A 20,231-nucleotide genomic window follows, 5' to 3' on the forward strand; every position below is an offset into this window, starting at 1 on the left:
TTGATTTGGGATGGTTTTTGAATCCTCCCTTTAGGTTATCTTCAAGTCAGATAATCTTCAATTCGGCTCTAAAACAATGTTAACACTTTAGTTTTCAAATGAACCACTATAAGCATTATGAGAGAAATGAAAGCTAGTGGTTTACCTTTGTGGAATGAAATGCTGATCATTAAGAGAAAAGGCAGTACGAGGGAGAGTGGAAGATTCATTTATAAATCAGTACTTCTGGGGGCTTGAGCACCGCCAGGAGTAATTCTTGAGTGTAGAGCCAGGAGTAACCCCTGTGCATCACCAGGTGTGACCCAAAGAGCAAAGTAAAAATAAATAAAAATAAAAATCAGCACCTCTGGGGCTGGAGCAATAGCACAATGGGTAGGGCGTTTGCCTTGCATGGGGCTGACCCAGGTTTGAATCCCAGCATCCCATATGGTCCCCTGAGCACTGCCAGGAGTAATTCCTGAGTGCAGAGCCAGGAGTAACCTCTGTGGATCGCCGGGTGTGACCCAAAAACAAAATAAAAAAAATCAGTACTTTTATGGGATCAAGTACAGAGGTTCATCTTGCATGCACAGACTGGGGTTTGATTCCAGGTACTCCACGTGGTCTTCTGAGCCCGCCAGGAGTGTCCTGAGCATAGAGTCAGGAGCAAGCCCTAAGCACCACTGGCTATGACCCCAAAACAAACAAACAAGCAAACAAAAAAAATTAAAAAAACAAAACACCAAAACAGTACTTTCAGGCCAGAGAGATAATAAACAGTGGGCAAGGTGTTTGCCTTGTATGACTGAACCAGGTTCAATCCTCAGAACCAAATACACCACTCTGAGCCCCACCAGGAGTCATCCCTGAGTGCAGAGCCAGGAGTAAACCCTGAACAAGCCAAAAAAATAAATAACCACTAATTATTTTTTATTCTCCCAAAAGAGAAAGCATGCTATTGTTTTCCTTAACATTTAGTCTTTGATAGAGAGGTAAGGAAAGAGAAAGAAATAACATATGAAAAGGAAAAAGGGGGTTAAAAAGAACAATGAGATCAGTTCCTTATCCATACAAGGCAATTACTGGGAAGCCTACAGATTACTATAGGGTCCTAATAGTCACACATACTGAAGTATGTACAACTAAATATCAAAAAAGATACTCCTGAAACTTAATATTTAATACTATGTTTTATATATACACATATAAGTTGCCAAAGGACCAATTCATTCAACATTACAAGTGATGGGGCCAGGAGAGAGATAAAGGATGTAGCACATGCTCCGAATGAGGAAGGCTCAAATTCAATCTCTGGAATTTCAAGATTCCTTGAGCACCATGGCAAGGAATGTGCTTCAAGCACTAAGCTGGTTGCAGACCCTGAGCACTGCCCAATGTGGCCATAAAACAAAGCAAAACAACAATATGGTTTCTCAAAAAACTAGAAATTGAGCTCCCATTTGATTCACAACACCACTTCTGGGAAGATATCCCGAAGATGCAAAAAAGTACAGTAGAAATGACATCTGCACTTGTATGTTTATCGCAGCACTATTTATTTTTTTTTTTTTTTTTAACCTACAAATGTTTATTAAAGTTGACTTTGAAGATGCTGCTATTGAAAAGGTTTAAGAGAACTAAAATCTTTGTTCAGCTCTTACCATGAATAGTAATATGCATTGAGATATATTATTTCTATTTTCTTTTTTTTTTTTTTTTTTAATTTTAAATTTATTTATTTTTAATTAGAGAATCACCGTGAGGGTACAGTTACAGATTTATACACTTTTGTGCTTATACTTCCCTCATACAAAGTTTGGGAACCCATCCCTTCACCAGTGCCCACTCTCCACCACCTGTAAACCCAGTGTCCCTCCCACCCTCCCCAATCCCATCTCCCCCCCACCCCACCCTGCCACCGTGGCAAGGCATTCCCTTCTGTTTTCTCTCTCTAATTAGCTGTTGTGGTTTGCAATAAAGGTGTTGAGTGGCCGCTGTGCTCAGTCTCTAGCCCTCATTCAGCCCGCAACTCCCTTCCCCCACATGGCCTTCGACTACAATGTAGTTGGTGATCGATTCTCTGTGTTGACCTTTCCCCGGAACGTGAGGGCAGCCTCGAAGCCATGGAGTCAACCTCCTGGTACTTATTTCTACAGTTCTTGGGTGTTAGTCTCCCACTCTGTTATTCTAAATACCATAGATGAGTGCAATCTTTCTATGTCTGTCTCTCTCTTTCTGACTCATTTCACTCAGCATGAAACTTTTCATGCCCATCCACTTAACTACAAAATTCTTGACCTCCTTTTTTCTAACAGCTGCATAGTATTCCATTGTATAGATGTACCAAAGTTTCCTCAACCAGTCATCCGTTCTGGGGCATTCGGGTTTTTTCCAGATTCTGGCTATTGTAAACAGCGCAGCACTATTTATAATAGCCAGAATCTGGAAAAAACCTGAGTGACCGAGAACAGATGTCTGGTTAAAGAAACTCTGGTATATCTACACTATGGAATACTACGCAGCTGTCAGAAAACGAAACCATGAAATTTGCATGTAAGTGGATCAACATGGAGAGTATTATGTTAAGCTAAATGAGTGAGAAAAGAGTGAGACGGATGCAGAATGACTGTACTCATTTGTGGAATATAAAGTAATGGAATAGGAGAATACAACTAAGGATAGTAGAGATAGGGTCAGAAGGATCACCCCATGGTTTGGAAGCCCATCTCATGTGCTTGGGGAAGAGGCAGGGGGAGGGAGAAGAGACCACTAAGTAAATGGTGGATGGAGGGATCGCTCATGATGGTAGATACGTGCTGAAAGTAGAGTATGCACCAAACATGATGGCTGCTTAGTGCCTATATTGCAAACCATAATACCCAAAAGGAGAGAAAGAGAGTAAGAGGGAATCTGTCATTCACAGAGGCAGGGGGAGGGAAGAGGTGGAGGTGGTGAGAGGGACACTGGGAACACTGGTGGTAGAAAAAGGGAACTGGTGGAGGGATGGGTACTTGAACATTGTTTGACTGAAACGTAATCACGAAAATTTGTAAGTTTGCAACTGTATCTCATGGTGACTCACAAAAATAAAAATAAATTTAATTTAATTTAAAAAAGCAAAACAAAAACAAAATGTATCATGAAGATCTGGGGAGATGATGGCCCCAAGGTTGGAGCACATGCTTTGCATGTGGGACTCCTGAGTTTGATTCCTGGCACCACGTGATTCCCTACATACTATCACAAATCACTCCTGAGCACCATGCCAGGAACAGTGCCAGAGGACCACCAGGTGTGTCTAGCACAGCCCACCCCAAAGTAAAATAAAGTCCACACCCCCCCAAAACAACAAACAAGTGAATTCGTGATGGTATACTTTACTCATCAATGGGCCCTAAAAGCACAGCTTACTAGTCAGAGAAGTGGCAGAAAATATTCAAGTTTCAAAGGAGAAGCCAGTGCACTACACAGTACTGATCAGCAACTGCCCAGCATCTGAAGATGACAGAACTTGGTGAAAAGACAGAAGAAAACAATTTATAAAATGGACAAAACCAAGACTGGAGAAAAACTTCTCTGACCTACTTCACAGGCCTCTCTCTGCTTCTATTAAACTTAAGAACAATCAACTTCCTTCTGACTCAATGCCTTCCTCCACTCAAAAAAGGTGGGGGAAGTAAAAATCACAGACAGAGATAATGGTGTTATATAGTACTCAGAGATTACTGGAGGAGATACATACATGGAAGTAAGAATGAGACCAGCTTTATTCAGGTACAAACAAAATCTTAGGCACTATAAAAGCAGCAACAATAAACAAGAGGTGGGAAAATGGGTCAAAGAACTAATGTGCATGCTCTGCATGCCAGGGCCTGAGCTTGATACCAAGCAACACAACATATGGTCCCTAGAGTGTACACACACACATACTCACACATATACACATCTGCGACCACAAAGCAGTATATTAGAGACATGTTTGTCTTCAGCATGACACCTTGACTTATAATAGGAGGTAAGAGCTAAATGACATTTTAATACAATGGAGTGACATGGGGGAGAGAGGGTGCTGTAGCTCAGTGGTAGGGACCTTAATTGCTGTAAGTCCTGTGCTTGATCCTGAGCATCCTTCACCCCACCCCACCCCCCAAAAAAACATAGAAAGACTTCATCTTGAAAACACAGAAAAATCTGAAAAGTGGTAAAAGACACAATATGAAGAGCAGGAGGGATAGTACATGGGCTGAGGTGTTTGCCTTGCACAAGGGCTCTGGTTCTATCACTGGCACCACATGGTCCCTTGAGCATCTCTGGGTGTAACTCCAGAGGCCTCTATGCATGCTGAGGTGGCCTGGGTGAGCCCTGATTCTTCAGGATGTGGTGTTCAGGACTTACTCCTGGCGGGCTTGGGGAACCATATGAGGTGCAAGGGATTGAACCCAGGTTGGCCACCTGCAAGGCAAGAACCTTACATGCTGTACTATCTACAGCCCACAAGAGACTGATTTCTCTGTCTCTCATTCTTTTAGAGGTGCTGGGGGATCAAACCCAAAGGCTCATACATGCAAAGGAAGTTGAGCCTCCTTCCTAGTTTGAAATGAAATACTGAACAGACTTGGAAGATGCTGGCCAATGGCTAATGGCTAGAAGAGACAGTTTAGCTCAGGAACAGTAGAAGGTGTGAAGTACAGGGAAGGGCTAACATAACATAGTCCATGCTCTCTCAGGGATGGGGGTACTACAAGATAACCACAATCACCCAGTTTCATGCTGAACGGGCAAATATGCTGCTACCATTCCTCCCATCACCAGAGGACTCATTTTCACCAGCACACTTCTCAGGGAACTTGAAGAGAAACCCTCATCACTTTCATAGTCAGAAGCTGCCTTTAAGTCAGCAGGACAGAAGCCGGCTGAGCTATTAATGGCTTTCCCAGTTGTTGAACTCTGTGCTTCTCTGATTAACACTCAGAGGGGTATTTGGGAAAGAGATGAGGGAAAAATAAGATTCTTGTAAAAGATTTTATAGAGATGGGGGAGGGGAGAACACTCTTCAAATAATAAAATATCCAAGACAAGTGCCGAGCACAAGAAAATGCCTCCCTGGAACAAGGGACAAACACAGCAGCAACTCTTGATAAATGCCTGGGATTAATTGCCTCAGAGAGGCTATAATTTAAAGGAATGAAAAAATACACCTACAGGCTGCTGTCTGCATCCAGACCAGACAGTGAGGTTGTCATTACTCCTCAGTGACAAATGGTTTTGACTTGGGCTTTTAGAAACGAAGCTCTTGCAGCTAAAAGCTCAAAGGCCGTTGTCCTCTTGGCAATACACTGTTGGCTTTGATGACAATTAGACTGATTAAAAAAAAAAAGGGAAAAAAAATACTCTTCTGTTGCCACCTCATTTCCAGAAAACTGAAGACTTTGCTAGGATGCCAGGCAGGCCCCTTCCCGACTATGGCACTGTTAATGGAAGCCCCTGACCCTCCTCCCAGGACCACGCTCAGTTCTTAAAAGCTGAGATTTCTGGGCAGAGGGCTTGAAGGGCTGGCACACCGGTTTTGAATGTAAGAATCCTGAGTTCGATCCCCAGCACAGCAAAACCACTTGGTCCCAGCAGGAGTCAGCAGTAACCCCCAAGCACCACCACAATAAATCAAAGTAAAAGCCTCGATTCCTGAGAGGAAGCCAGAGGCTCATCATTCATCAGAGATACCAAATAGGTTTCTTGGAATGGCGGTGCCTTAATTTTTCTCCAAGGAATTGTAATATAACAGATAATTACCATTTACAAGTTCCTCTCCTCCCTTATTCTACCTTTAATTTCATTTGCATATATTATGCAAATCTGTTCCTATTGTGCATTTTATGTTAAAATATATATAAATATAAGTGGTTATGCCCTCCTTATCCCCACCCCCTCCCCCACCCCCCATTCCTGGCTATTTAATTCTTTCCATCTGTATTTTCCCATTTGAAGCCCAAGTACAATCCACATATAATCCATTTCGTTCTCTTCTACATTCCTCATAATAAATATTCATGTCTTTTGCTTGCCCAGAAAGAGCACTGATTCTAAAGTTGCCAGGCAGTATTACACAGTTCTAAGCTCTAGGCTCAAAGTTCTCAGTACAGAGCTAGGACTCAGCGAGGCCTATATTCATGGCTGAAACGGGACTCAGTCTCCCTCTGCTGTCTACAAGACAGGTTCCTCACCAGTGGTTGGCTTTGACAAAGATCCCAAGGGATGAAGAGAAACTTCAGCGACAAGCCCATCTCATCTGTTTATAGTGAGTCTGAGGGTAGGAAAGGAACGTACCCACTCAAATTCTAAAGACAAATTCCAGGCTCCATCAAAAACTGGAAGCCGAGGCAAGTTTCTAGACAATAGCTGCCAGACTATGGGGGCCATAGGCCAGTAACAGGTGGGCCCAGTGAGAATCACAGCTGTTCCAGAGGTCATTTACTACCTTACCCACTTAGATGAAATGGGCTTCTTGGGGAGAGTAAAATAGGACTTGAGCTCCAGTTTGCTTGGAAAGCTCTGCTGGTAGAACATGCAGCAGCTGTTTCCTCAGGAACAGTCACAACAGGCCCCACTCTTTGAAAGTACCAGCTTCAGACACCCTATCTCTAAAATACAGTGCTCCTATGTTCTTGATTGTATTACACCCTTCCCTCTCCCTCTCCCCCGTGTCTATCTGTCTCTCTCTCTCTCCCCCTGCCCTCCACACACATACTCACATTTTTGGGACACCTGGCAGTGCCCAGGGCTCCTGGCTCTGTGCTCAGGGTGGCCCTGTGCTGAGGATCAAATCCTGGTTGGCCATGTCTGAGGTAAGCAGCCTACTTACTCTATTCTATCTCTCTGGCCCAACACCCACTGCTTTCTACCTAAGTTTTTCTGCAGTGATACACTCACCACTTTAGGCCAAAGTGACGCTGTTGGAGTTAATTGCTAAAATGCATCTAAGCCTGAAAAATGGCTGGTTCCCAGATAAAAATTAAGTCAAAACTTCTCAGCCTGAGACTGGAGATATAGTACAGTGGGAAGGATGCTTGCCTTGCACACATCTGACCCGTTTTGATGCCTGGCATCCCATTCAGTTCCCTGAGCCCACCAGAATAACCCCTGAGCACCACCAGGTGTGGCCCCGAAACAAAACAGAAACAAAGAAGGAAAAACAAAAAAATCTACTCAGTCAGGCATCCCAGAATCTCCATGTTCAGATCTCTCGACTCTCTTCCCCCTCCCCACCGACTGGTTTGTGCATGCACACCCACTGTGTGCGTATGTGTCCTTCGATAAACCTCATAAGTCTTCTGCCCGGATTTCTGCATAAGCTCTTCCTTTACTGGCAATCTCCTTCCAGACCCTCCCCTCCAGCACAATTCATCCAAGTCCTATGCAGGTTTCAGACTGAGCTGAACTCGATCAAGCCCCCTCACATCTCCTGAAACATTGCCTGTAAGTAATGCTGTCTCCTCCTCTAGTGGCACTTTATTACAGACTATCTTTAGAATATTTGTGTCAAAAGCGGATCCTGTTATCCCACAGCATAACACCCGTCAGTGACTCCCTCTCACTGCCATGAGTAGGTCCATGTCCTCTGTAGACACACAAGCCTCTTGAACAGAGGTGCCCCAATGCTTGGGCTCCTCATCTGTCACATAGCCTGGACTCTACAGTCTACCCAGACTTAGCAACAAGGGAATTCCTAAAATTTTCCATGACAGGTTTGTTGTTGATGCTACCTCATGTGGTGACAGGAATTGAACCGAGAACTCTACACATACACAAGGCACATGCTCTGCCTCTGAGCTGCATTCCCCGTATCTTTGTGGTGGTTGATTTTGTTTTTAATGTCATCATCATCACTGTCATCCCATTGCTCATCAATTTGCTTGAGCAGGCACCAGTAACATCTCGATTGTGAGGATACGTTTTTGGCATATTAAATACGCCATGGGTAGCTTGCCAGGCTCTACCATGCAGGCGGGATACTCTCGGTAGCCTGCCAGGCTCTCCAAGAGGGATGGAGGAATCGAACCTGGGTAAGTCATGTGCAAGGCAAACGCCCTACCTGCTGTGCTATCGTTCCCTTTCTCTAGAATATAATTAGGGAAAGCATTCCCTCTTCTCTCTTTTTCTTCCTTTTTTTGGGGGAGGGTGGGGTGGGGAGGAATCCACACTCATCATTGCTCAGAGTTTATTCCTGGCTCTGCATTCAGATCACTCCTGATGGGCTATAGGGGACTGAACCCTAGTGCAAGAAAAGGAAAGTGCCTTATCCTCTGTACTCCTACCCAAATCCAAAGGCCCTATTTTTGTTCTGTTTTGTTACAGCTACATCAGGCAGTGCCTAGGGCTTACTCTGGTCTCTGGACTCTAAGATCACTCATGGTGAGGCAGAGCCTTGCCTGCTTTGCTAACTCTCCTGCCCTGGCTCTATTTTTAAGACATACTTTTTTGTTTGTGTGCTGTTTTGGAGTGCAGGGTGGGGGTGGAGGAACTAGATCTACCCTAAGTAGTGCTCGGGGGATACTCCCAAATCTGTGGGGGTGGCTGCAGGCAATGCTCAAGGGACCATGAGATGCCAGGAATCTAACCTGGGGCTCCTGCAAGCAAAAGCGCAGCCCTATAAGCCAACTTTCTAGCACAAGATATACTCTCTTTTATAAGCCTACCTTGTAAAAACAATCAATCACTACAAAAATTAAGAGGGTGAAGTTATTTTAGATTAGAAAAATGAACGAAACTTTTTTAAAACTCACTCCACTTTAAGAACTATTTGTTGGGGCAGGGGGCACACTCCAAGATGCTCATAGGCTACTCCTGGCTCCCTGGTCAATGATTATTCCCTGAGGTGTTTGGGAGACCATGTGGTGCTGGGAACCTGGGCCTAAATGCAAAGCATGTGCTCATTTATTTAAACTTGAACTCTCTCTCTAACCCCAAGAATCATCTCTGTATAATGCTGCCAACTCAATAAATGGACTATTTTCCCGATTACTGACTGCTCCAGCAGGCTCTGTTCTGGAAAGAATGACTGCAGGATGTTTCCTTAAAGCTTCTCTGGCACTTCTAATAGCAAAGAGTCTTTTTTTGTTTTTAATTTTTTGCTTGCTTTTGGGCCATACCTCGCAGTACTTAGGGCTTACTTGTGGCTCTGCACTCAGGGATCACTCCTGGTGGGCTTGAGGACAATATGGAGTGCCATGGGATGAAACCTGGTAGAAGGCATATGCCCTATCAGCTTGGACCCCTATTATTTTTTTTTCACACACTTAAAAATATATTTGGTTTGTAAGTCAAAGAAAGAGACAAAGGCAACTCCGCTTCAGAGAGAAGCACATAGCATTCCCTCTGAGGTTACACATCTCAGCTCTGGCTACTCAGTTTCTATTTGTTGTAAGTGGTATTGACTCCTATGGAAGCCCTAGAAATTGCAGGCACAGGAAGCCAAGCGGAGCATGTGTGACAATGATTTGTAGATAGCAGCACACTATTAGAGTGTCCAGCAAGAACTCAAAGCAAGTTAAGTCTCCAAAAGCTGTCAGGATTCACCTATAGAGATGATAAGAGCGATACAGGGCCGAGAAAGGAGCTCGAGTGGCAGGTAGAGTGCCAGATCCTGAGTTTCATCCCCAGCACTGCATGCTCTCCTGCCCCAGCACAAAGAAATAGAAGCAGATATTTATTTGGCTAGAGTTGGCTCAACTTCAATTATGGGAGAGGGGCAGATGAAGACTATTAAATTCTGAAGCAAGCACTGTGCCCTACGCCTTAATCAGGTGGTAAGACTTGGCACCAGCATTCAGAGCTCTTGCCAGCTGCACTATGCAGCAGGAAGACCTTTGAAGGACCTCCTTGTCAGAAGATGTCTTGCAATGGAGTCCAAGAAAGAAGCAGTTCTTTCTATGGGCGGTTCCCCTGTACATGTGGTCCTGCTAGAATGTATTGTGGCAAGCTCAACAATCAGAGCACACCCAGAAATGAGATACTCTTGTGTTCAGGGATCATATCTGGTGGGTTCAGGGGACCAAACCATGGGTTAGTCATATGCAAAGTATGTGCCATACCCACTGTACTATCACTTCTAGTCCCAACACAACAAAACACAAAAAATGAACTTAACATATTTTGTTATAATATGGATTTCTGGATAAATGGAACCCAAATGCAACCAAACAGAATTTTATAAGTTAAGGAAATTAAGTGTAATTGTCTAAAGAGACTTTATCTTAAGGCAAAAGACAAAAATCCTGAGATATTTTTCCAAAGTAGAGTCCAGGGTTATAAGATTGTGAACAAAAGGCTTGTTTTCCTCTGGGCCAGCAACCCCATAAGCTGTTAAATGTAATACCCAGTGGGTGATGTGTATGCTGGAGATATGTGATACGTGTGACTGATGGAATCTAAAGCTTCTCTCATTTGGAGAGACTCTAGCTTACACTATCCTTTGCCCTGGAAGGCCAACCAGCCTCAGAGGAGACAGGCAAACAATCTGGGGGTTATTCTGACATTATAATTACATTCAGAATAAGAGACTTTTATTCCCATTTTTGAGGATGGAAGCAAAGACAGCAAAACAACAGGAAGAAAGAAAGAAAGAAAGAAAGAAAGAAAGAAAGAAAGAAAGAAAGAAAGAAAGAGAGAGAGAGAGAGAGAGAGAGAGAGAGAGAGAGAGAAACAAAATACCTCATTTATAGGCCTTGGCAGCCACTGGGACAAACACACCATCTAAGCCACTGTTCCCCTTTCCAAAAGCATGGTGAACATGACAACGGAAATTTACCTTGAGCTAATTTGCTATCTCCAGTCTAGCACGTGGTCTGGGCTCAAAATCAGGTAGACAGTAAAGTGAGGGGCACCCACGCCTTCACCCTGCTCACAAGCATCTTTATGAAAAGGCAGGTTTTGAAGACTTCAGGATAGACCTGCTGTCAGTAGTTTCCAGGGGTCCTGCCTGTGCAGGCTGATAAACACGAGGCCTGGCAGTCCACCCCTCCCGCAGACAGAGATATTCTGTGGGAGACAGGGCCTGACAAGGAAGCTGGTCATTAATCCACAAAGACCACAAAGAACAGAACATTGAACCCACGGTGACCAGCCTTCCCAGCTAGCCAGCCTAGAAATAAATCTAGATAGTCCTGCTCCCCGGCAAGCTCAGAGAGCATGGGCTCAGATGTTGTTTACATCATTTTAAAAAGATTTTTAAATCTTCAGGCTAATAAAAGTCAGGCACTAAACATTTGTGTTCCTATTCTCTAATTTAGACATGTACAATTTCGGTCAAGTTTCGGTATTCCCATTCAGAAAAGTAACACCACACACACACACACAAAAATAATGATCTCATTATATGAGTTTTTTCTATATTATAAAAGTTTATAATATATTTGGATTTGGACATGTTTTGTATATTATAAGCCGGTTTACAGATAAAAAATACTATTACAGCTCATGCCTTTCATCCGATCGATGATGGAAGAGAAAAAGATAAAATTTGGGTAATGGTTCCTTTCGTATTCTGGGGACTCTAGTCCCCAGGTCAGACCAAGCAAAATGATGTATGATTTAGCAGAGGAAAGGAATATGAAGTGGGATGGCAGAGCCAGGAGTATGGGTGTGAGGGGAGGGCGAGGGATAGTCTCTCTTAATGGTACCCTAAGTGTTAGGATTTCAGGTCCTATCTCACCAGCTTCTCTACTTGAGAGAGTATACAAGTCATTAACTCTCTTTCTCTTACCAGCACTAAGGAAAAGAGCAAGGGCAGAGAAGTAAAAACAAACTGATAAGAGTCCCTGATTTCTCCCTCTTTTCCCTCCTCTGACCACCCAGAAATTAAGAGGAGTAACCATAAACAGCACTCAATTGCGCGTGGGAGTAGGGGGGGAGGCAAGGAGGCAGAGAAACAATCAGCAGAGGGTAACTCTGCATCCAACAGCCAGCAACACCCTTCACTAGAAGACCTAGACTACTAACATGGAGGTGACTAATCCCCAGCTGCTATTAAAAACAAGATTACAGTCTGCATCAACCCCAAAGAAAGGCAAACACCCAGGGAGGGCCTTTCAGAAGGGCCATCAGAGAAACCAGCCTATTGTTGCTAACTGGGGAGCCACACAGGACCCCATAGGAGAAATGGGCGGCAAGTCAGTGCACGGAAGGTGAAGACACAGTGTAAATTCAGGTCGTGCTGAAGCCGCGGGGAGTGAGAGCACAGGTGGGCTGTGGGGAGCACAGGGAGGAGGCAGTCTGACATAAGAAAACCGAGGGGGAAGGACGGGGAAAGGGAGGAGGTGGTAGCAGAAGAAAGAGAAGGTAAGATGAGAACAGAACATTTTAAACTAACCCAGAACTCCATTGTGAAGGACAAGTCACGAGGCAAGACACAGCTCAAAGGCAGAAGCCCATGTAGCTCCACTGCTCGGAGCTAACACGGCCCTCCCCAGTGCTCGGGAGGGCTGGCCTTGCAGCACTTGGGATGTCCACTGCAACTTCCTTCCCTAACGACCTCGGAGCTGGAAAAGTAATTCTCTCTACAGGGGAGCAGAATTCACAACAGGGGTCTGGCTGGCTAAGGAGACAGAGTCACTTTGCCTTCGCAGCCAATGCACCTTTCCTGAGTGGACAAAGGGCAGAGGCTGCCCGATGAGACGTTGTCGGGGTTCTGCGCCCCTAGTGAGTGACAGCACTGCCACCCTAGCTCCACTTGTCATACCACAGCAACTTCAGGATATCCCTGCATTCCTTTCACATTTACATCTTCCTCAGACATTGAGGAATGAACCTCCCATTTAGTCTTCCCACAGCTTCCAAGTACGCAACTGCTTGTGTATTTAAGGATTGCACCAGGAAGGCAAATTGGTACAAAGGTTGTTCCCGCCCTCTCAGTCCTCTCTGAAAAAGGGATTTTGCAAACGCATTAAGTTATCATGCTCTTCTGCAGGGTGGCTCGTGGAGAACAAAAGATCCCTTCAGTTCAAGGCAGGGAGAGCGGCTGAGGGAGGCAAGAACTCAGTCCTGACCAGGCTACATCCAAGTAAGTGAAGGAAGAGAAAAATGAAAGATCCTGGACAAGCTGTCCTGTTTCAATACTGCCAGCAAAAGAAAAAGAGAGAGAGAGAGAGAGAGAGAGAGAGAGAGAGAGATGTTTAACTTCCCATCAACAACTCTTGCTTTAAAGGTCTGAGAATAACAAAATATACACGTCAAAACAGGGGCCAGATGTCCAATCTGATGCCACCCAGGAAGGCTCTGTTCTGAGATGACAGGAAACACAAAGACAGCTAGAAAGGTCATGTACATCAGGTCAGAGAATGCAAAGCTCTGGGTCAAGGCAGGCAGCTTGGAATTCTGGCGCATAGAGCTGGCGGGCTCCTTTAGTTCACCCCATTCTCACCCAGTCCTCCCAACCCTCGCAAGCCTCTCAGCCCATACAGATCTGACAGGAAACGCTCAGTGGGCTCTGACTGTGCGGGGTGTGGATGCGTTAGAGGCTGAGGTCGGGCCTCCCAAACTCCGAGCAGCACTTGGAGCGAGGGTGCTGAGAGACTCGGACTTTGAGAGCAACCTCAGGATTTTCTCTGCAATGGCTCTCCCTACTGTTAAAGGATAAACAAAATAAGAGCACTGTAGCACTGTCATCCCATTGTACATCAATTTGCTCAAGTGGGCACCAGTAACGTCTCCATTCTGAGAATTTTGTTACTGTTTTTGGCATATCGAATACGCCACGGATAGTTTGCCAGGCTCTGCCATGCGGGCAGGATACTGTCGGTAGTTTGCCAGGCTCCCCAAGAGGGACAGAAGAAACAAACCTGGGTCGTCTGCGCACAAGGCAGATGCCCTACCCGCTGTGCTATCACTCCAGTCCAAACAAAATAATAATAATAATAATAATAAATAAATAAATAAAACATACCAGACCACCTGACTCCGTGCAGTGAAGACAGTGCCCAGAGGGAGGGAGCGGCATTCCCTGCCACTGCCTGTGCCACAGGGCAACACAGGAGAATGCAGTATGCAGGGTGGCTGGCCTGGGCCCAGGGAGTCATCCACAGGTGCCAGTGTGAGTCAGCGGTGCCAGTGCCAGAAGTGGGAGTGTCCTCCCTCCCTCGCCCCATCATATTCACCACTGCTGCTCAGACAGTGGCCAACTTGGAAGATAAGTCTGGGAGGAGAGCAAGGGAAGGCGGCAGACTGGTGGGTACTTACTCAAAGTCCTCAAATTCCAAGTCGGCTCCCTCTACGGATGGACCTTGGTTGTCTGAGGAAGAGGAGGAGGTGGAAGACCGGAGCCGGTTCTGCTGGTAGCGCATGGAGCGCTGGCGGATGCTGTCTCTGCGCGAGAGATACTGGATCATCCTCTGGGCGTAGTATGCAGCAGGAGACAATCTGAGAGAAACACAGATGGACAAACACACACTAGTACGAATATGGGCAACACTGGGGAAGAGTAGATCCAGCTCGCCCATGGTGTCTCCCTGCTGAGGCAAACTCTGGAGACATGAGGAATAAAGGGCATTTAACTCACCAGGCAGTTTATGCTGCACAATATGCTTATCCGACTCCCCAGGCTCTGCTCTGAGGGAAGGCAAAGAGGCTGTTGAATCAGTCATCCCCTGATCAACAGCTGCCCCTCCCAGGAAAGAGGAAGAGAAGTGGTTCTCTCCTTCCTGGGGTGCTCTACTCAGCTTTCCCCCTGTCGCCCATATCCAGAATGTAAGAAACGATAGAGATCGCAGTGGTCACCTATGAGTCATCTTTTTTTTCCCTCCCCATCTAACAGTAGAGAAAACAAGGCAGAAGATGGGAGACCTGGTTAGGGAAGGCAGCAGCCAGCTTCATCTTCATAGGGACACCTTTTTGACCACAAATGCACAGTGCCCCAGGTGTGGCCCTGCTCCTGTGAATGACCTCTCTGAGTCTCTTATCTCTCGCTCCCTTCCAGATTGCTTATAAACATTTATAAGTTAGAGAAAATACTAAGGATAAAGACTGAGTAAAATATAACTGGGAAAAGAGAAAACTCTAACAGTGGGAGAAAAGGGGGTTTCAATCACTTTAAGAGCATCAGATCTGGGTACTGAGGTATCTAGAAGGTGAAGGTCATTCCTTAGCTTTGCTCCTACTAGGATGAGTTTTTCTTTGAGGGTGGGCAGGGGCCCACACCCAGAGATATCCAAGTGCTACTCCTAACTTGGTTTTTTTGGGGGTGCTTGGGACATCATGTGGTGCCGGGAATTAAAGCCCAGGTCTCCTGCATGCAAAGCAGATGCTCTAGCCCACTGAGGACTATTCTTATGAAATGACTTAGTCTAAACTAGATTCGTCTTGATATCCCCTGAAAACATGTAGTATCCCATATGATTCGCCATTCCCTTCTTTCTCAAGTTTTTCCTCCATGTCCTACAACACTATTGTATGATTTTAGGCTGAAAACTAAGAAAGTGAGTGAATAACAGCAACAGAAAAGTTTTACAGGGTAGCATTATTTATAAAAACTTTGCAGACTTAAAACCTGCCATTGTGAAGCATAGACTTTGACTATTCAATCCCACTGGGAATTATAGCCTCCAAAAACACACAGGAGGTGAAGACATGCATATATGAAGTTCATTTGCACCATGTAGCTTCAGCAAAAAACAAAATGAGAAACATCCCAACTTTAATCAACAAATTAAAGAAATGATATCATACACAGACAGACAGACACAGACAGACACACATACACACACACACACAGAGTTTAATAACCACTGTGTAGCTATTAAAAAAAAAACAACCCACTAAACAGACACCTGGACATCCCAATGAAGATTCATTGGAACCTTAACTTCCGTGTTTGAATATAACAGAGAAAAACACAGTGATCTTTTGTACTTTTATAATGGATATCTGGAAAAACTGATTGAGAATGAAAGTCGAGTATTGTATTCAAATGGTGGGAAAGGAATTTACAACCTCTTGCTGCCTAACCCGGTTACCCTTAACCAAAGTCTTTGGGCAAATGCCTGATAAGTCAACTAAGGCCAAAAGAGATACTTGTGATAGAACTGAGACTGCCTCTGAAATGCTCATCATCAAAAGTGGTGCCATTCCCAAAAACTGTCTATCTTGGGGACTCAGTCAGAAACTTTGTGTTTTGGGACAAATGTTGCATTGGGCATGCCTGAATTCAAACTTTCTCTTTTACTTCTTCTTTTTGGGGGAGGGAGGGATTGGGCCACACCCAGCAGTGCTCAGAGCTTATTCCTGGTTCTACACTCAGGGAATCACTCCTGGCAGCTCAGGGGAACAAATGGGTGCCCGGAATCGAATCTGTATAAAACAGGTGCAAGACAAGGGTCCTATCCAACGTATGATGGCTCCAGTCCTTCAATTTTTGTTTTTGGGTCACACCAGGCAGTTCTCAGGAGTTACTCCTGGCTCTGCACTTGGAAATTCCGCATGGCGGTACTGGAGCTCAAACCTGGGTCAGTCTCGAGCAAGGCAAGTGCCCTACTCGCTGTATTACTGCTCTTGCACTGGCCCCTAAACTTTTTCTATAGCATATGAGCACAGGGAAGCAGAGCTGTCTTGGCCGTCGTTTAGAATACAAGAACCAGGTCTTGAAAGTATCAGCCTGTGGGACTTTTATCATCTGTTTGGGCCCATTTCAAACCATTTTTGCAGGGATGAATTTTAGAATCATAAATTTTGTACCAACAGAACTTAGTACCCTTAGGCCATTCCTATAGTTACCACATATTAAAAAAAAATCTTCCAGCAGAAATCTAGAACTGTTAGTTAAATTCTAAAGTCAGAATATAACATAAGAACATAACGAAAGTTTCAAGAAGAGAATGCAGATTCTTTTTGTGGGGAAACTGATTCTGAAAGTAATTCTCAGTTGCTGACAGCCTACCCCAATTAATAGAAAATTATAATACAATGATGGTTAGAGGTAAGAAGAACAATGCTGACCATATTAAGGGTGACACTTGTTTAAATAGGGGCACAGTTTCAGTAATTAGCAACCTCAAAGTTCTATCTCACTGTAGGACAGGAATTGTCCTAATCTACAAAACTATGCATCAATGACCTTTTTTTTTTTTTTTCCTCAAGAAGAAGGAGAATTAGAGGCACAGTTTTAAAATGCAAGTGCATTTCTTTAAGGCAATCAGAGGGAAGTTAGGTATCCTAATGTTGAGGCATTGTCTCACAAAGGATCTGACATATACATACTATGTCAGGTAAAGTGTAAGAATTTGAAAAGAACAAAGCAACTAAAAATGAGGCAACTGTCATCCTCATCATCCTCTAGCTGAAGAATTGAACAAGTATCAAACTGTAAAGCAGTATAAGAGAATAATTTAAATATTATAATAAATCCACGCATTTCTCCAAAGAAGACTACCTTCCCTTTCCCCTAAAACATAAAATGTGTTCAAAAGGAAAATGCAAAAAAGACCAATGCCAGAAAACATGACACACTCTTTGATAAATAGATATAAGCAGAAATAAATAAGAGATTTATTACATAAAAGGAGAATAAATAACTGCCTTTAAGAAAGACTGTTGAACATGGTCAGGTTAAAAACTATAGGGATGAAACACTGCTGTTCTAAAAGAAACCGCTTTACAGCAAGACATTCTCGTTCTCAGGTTTTCAAAGTATATGAATTATGTGAGAAATATCCTTTTATTGGGCTTGTAACTTGAAACTGTGATTCGAGATTAACACAAACTTCCACTCCTATCTCAGAAAAAATGTACAGGGGTCGCATCACACAACTGTGGCAATAACAAAATCCTTCAATAGCTCTGAAATCAACCTGGCCTACGGGTTTTGGTTTTTATTTTTCAGACTTAAAATTATTAATCTAGAATTTAATCTAGCACAGCTCACTTGGCTTGTTCTAACCTATGTCACTGACCTGCCAGCCCATCTGGTAGGTTATGACTCCCCCTTCTCTCCGGACAAAGCCCCACAACGTGCTATGCCACTGCTTAGTCTTCTACAGGTAACCACCATTTGAGAACATTCACAAAATTCTTAAGTCCAATTGCAACACTCCAATCAGGCGGCTCTCCTCAGATAAATAGTATGGATTGACATCAACCCTATCCTGATCCATGACCGCCAGTATCAAGGAAAGATAGGCCTTGAAGTCACCTGACTTATTTCGAATCTCTTCAAGAACTTTTCAAATGTGTTCTCATCGGTATATGGCAAACACTTTAATGAAACACAACCTTATTTTTTATCGTTACCCTTTTATCAGTCATCTCATCCTTCAGGTAGCCTTCAAATTTCAACAATCCTGAATGAGCATTAGCTGTCTTTGGAGATTTCAAGCAGAGGGTTTTTGTTTTGTTTTGTTTAAAAGCTGCCTTTTTCTTCTGGCTGTCATGAATGGCGACTGCCTCTGCTCAGCAGGGAAGGCCTATCTCACAATTCTGCCAGGGCTTTCCTCGAATCCCTACTCTGGAATCCCAATTACAAAAACGAACCCCAAAGGGAAGAGCTCCGTCATAACCCTCTGCCACCAGAGATCTGTTCACTTACCTGCAACACCTCCCTATCACCTGAAACCATCTGTCTCAAAACTATAGCTGAAAAGCCAAGAGCACCAGGCCTGGAGAGGCACGTCTGGGGTTCCCACCAGCATGGAGACCCCACGGGCAGCCCCTCCCCCCACCTAGTGCCATTTCTCACTTTGGCCTTACCTCGCGGGGTCTGGGTATATTGGGTGCTCTCTGGATCCTGCTCCATCATAACGGGATAATGAAATGAGGGAAGACTCCAGCAGCCTCCTAGCAGAGATTAAAAAAACGGCAATAATCCCTGTCAATTACCAACTCAGAGGTCATTCATATGGAAAAAAAAATGGGGGGGAGATCTGAATACCAGCCCCCTTGCAGCTAGCCAACAACTGTTATCTGGGGCCACACTCTTTCTGCAGACTAAGTACTCCAAAGGAGTGAAGAGGCCTCGGAGCTCCTGCGACGGCGATGGCGGTGGCCACTGCAGTGCTTATGAGCAACTGTTCTTCAGGAGGACATGAACAAGGGCTACAGTATTCCTGTCTGCAGCAACGCCAGCAAATAAACATGAGGTCAGGACCGACACCGGAAGGGAGATTTAGGCACATTCAGAGATGATCAAATGCCGACACTGCCTTAGTATTCGGCTTCTCCATGTCATCCTATCCCACATCCCTACAGCATTCTGCTCTGCCCACACCCTTTTTTGAGGAATAGAGGACTCCTCCGGCTCTCTTAACAAGTGACAAAAGTTTCGCTTATATAACTAGCCCGATCATAAATTCACTGATCATAAAAATTGATACACATTTACTGAGCCCACCCCCAGTGCCAGGCAAAATAGCAAGCATTTCACATATATTTCTTTAGACCTCCCACAACATGGAAAGGCAGGCAGTATAACCAACACAAATTCACCAGGCCTAGATGTCAAGTGTATGACCCTATAGCACAGAGCTAAGTGTTGGTTCTGGGAATCCAGCGAGGATCTGTCAACTCCAAAAGTGCCCCAAACCACTGTACCAGCCTCCAGGACCTTCCAGGTTTAGGCAGATGACAAGGGCATATGAACCCACAAGGAGTCCAAGCTAGAGAATGTAGGTACAGAACTACTGGCCTTTTTTAATTTCCCCTGGGGGGATGGAGAACAGCCGCACATCTGGCTATGCTCAGGGCTTGCTCCAGGCTCCGCATTCAGGAATTACACCTGGCAGTGCTCAGGGACCATTTACAGTGCAAAGGATTAAACCTGGGTCGGCAAGAGCCTTAATCCCTGTACTATGTCTCCAGTCACTCCGTATTTTCACAATAAAGCCAGAAATCAAGAATTTTGAAAGAAGTCTTTGACTATTCCCAATTAGTAAACTTTTAACTAAAACATTTCTTTTCCTTTTCGTACAAGACCCAGTTAAAACGTGTCTGATGAAGGTCACCTCCAAGCCCGTCAGCTCGCCATGTTGGCCACACTGCTTCCAGCTCCAACGTGCCTTGGCATACACCCCAGCTCCTGCCCTGGAGCACGTTTCTAAGGAAATGGTCTCGGAAAGCCATGCACATTGTTCCTCTCTGGCAGCATCAGGCCTGGCTTGCCCAGGAACAGGTCTCGGCTCCTGCCAGATTCTTCTTTAAAGCAGATCTGCAGGATGAGGACAGCAGCTACCAATCTTTTCCAATTGAGTTAATCCAATTCCCTGTTATTAAGACCAGCT

General features: G+C 44.6%; 1 protein-coding gene across 4 annotated transcripts in view; it reads right to left on the reverse strand.

Annotated features, from left to right (window-relative positions):
• AMBRA1 (autophagy and beclin 1 regulator 1) overlaps positions 1-20,231 on the reverse strand; it is a 197,615-nt gene that overhangs the window by 95,846 nt on the left and 81,538 nt on the right. For 2 of the 4 annotated variants that reach the window (XM_004619065.2, XM_004619063.2), the window contains 2 exons: positions 18,706-18,792; positions 14,209-14,388 (listed from right to left, as the gene is read on the reverse strand). In XM_004619065.2, coding sequence (XP_004619122.1) covers positions 14,209-14,388; positions 18,706-18,792 — 267 coding nt within the window. The remainder of the gene's footprint in view (positions 1-14,208; positions 14,389-18,705; positions 18,793-20,231) is intronic. The other 2 variants (XM_004619064.2, XM_004619066.2) reach the window with 1 other exon arrangement.

Source organism: Sorex araneus, chromosome 6, assembly GCF_027595985.1.
Source record: "Sorex araneus isolate mSorAra2 chromosome 6, mSorAra2.pri, whole genome shotgun sequence".
NCBI lineage: Eukaryota > Metazoa > Chordata > Mammalia > Eulipotyphla > Soricidae > Sorex > Sorex araneus.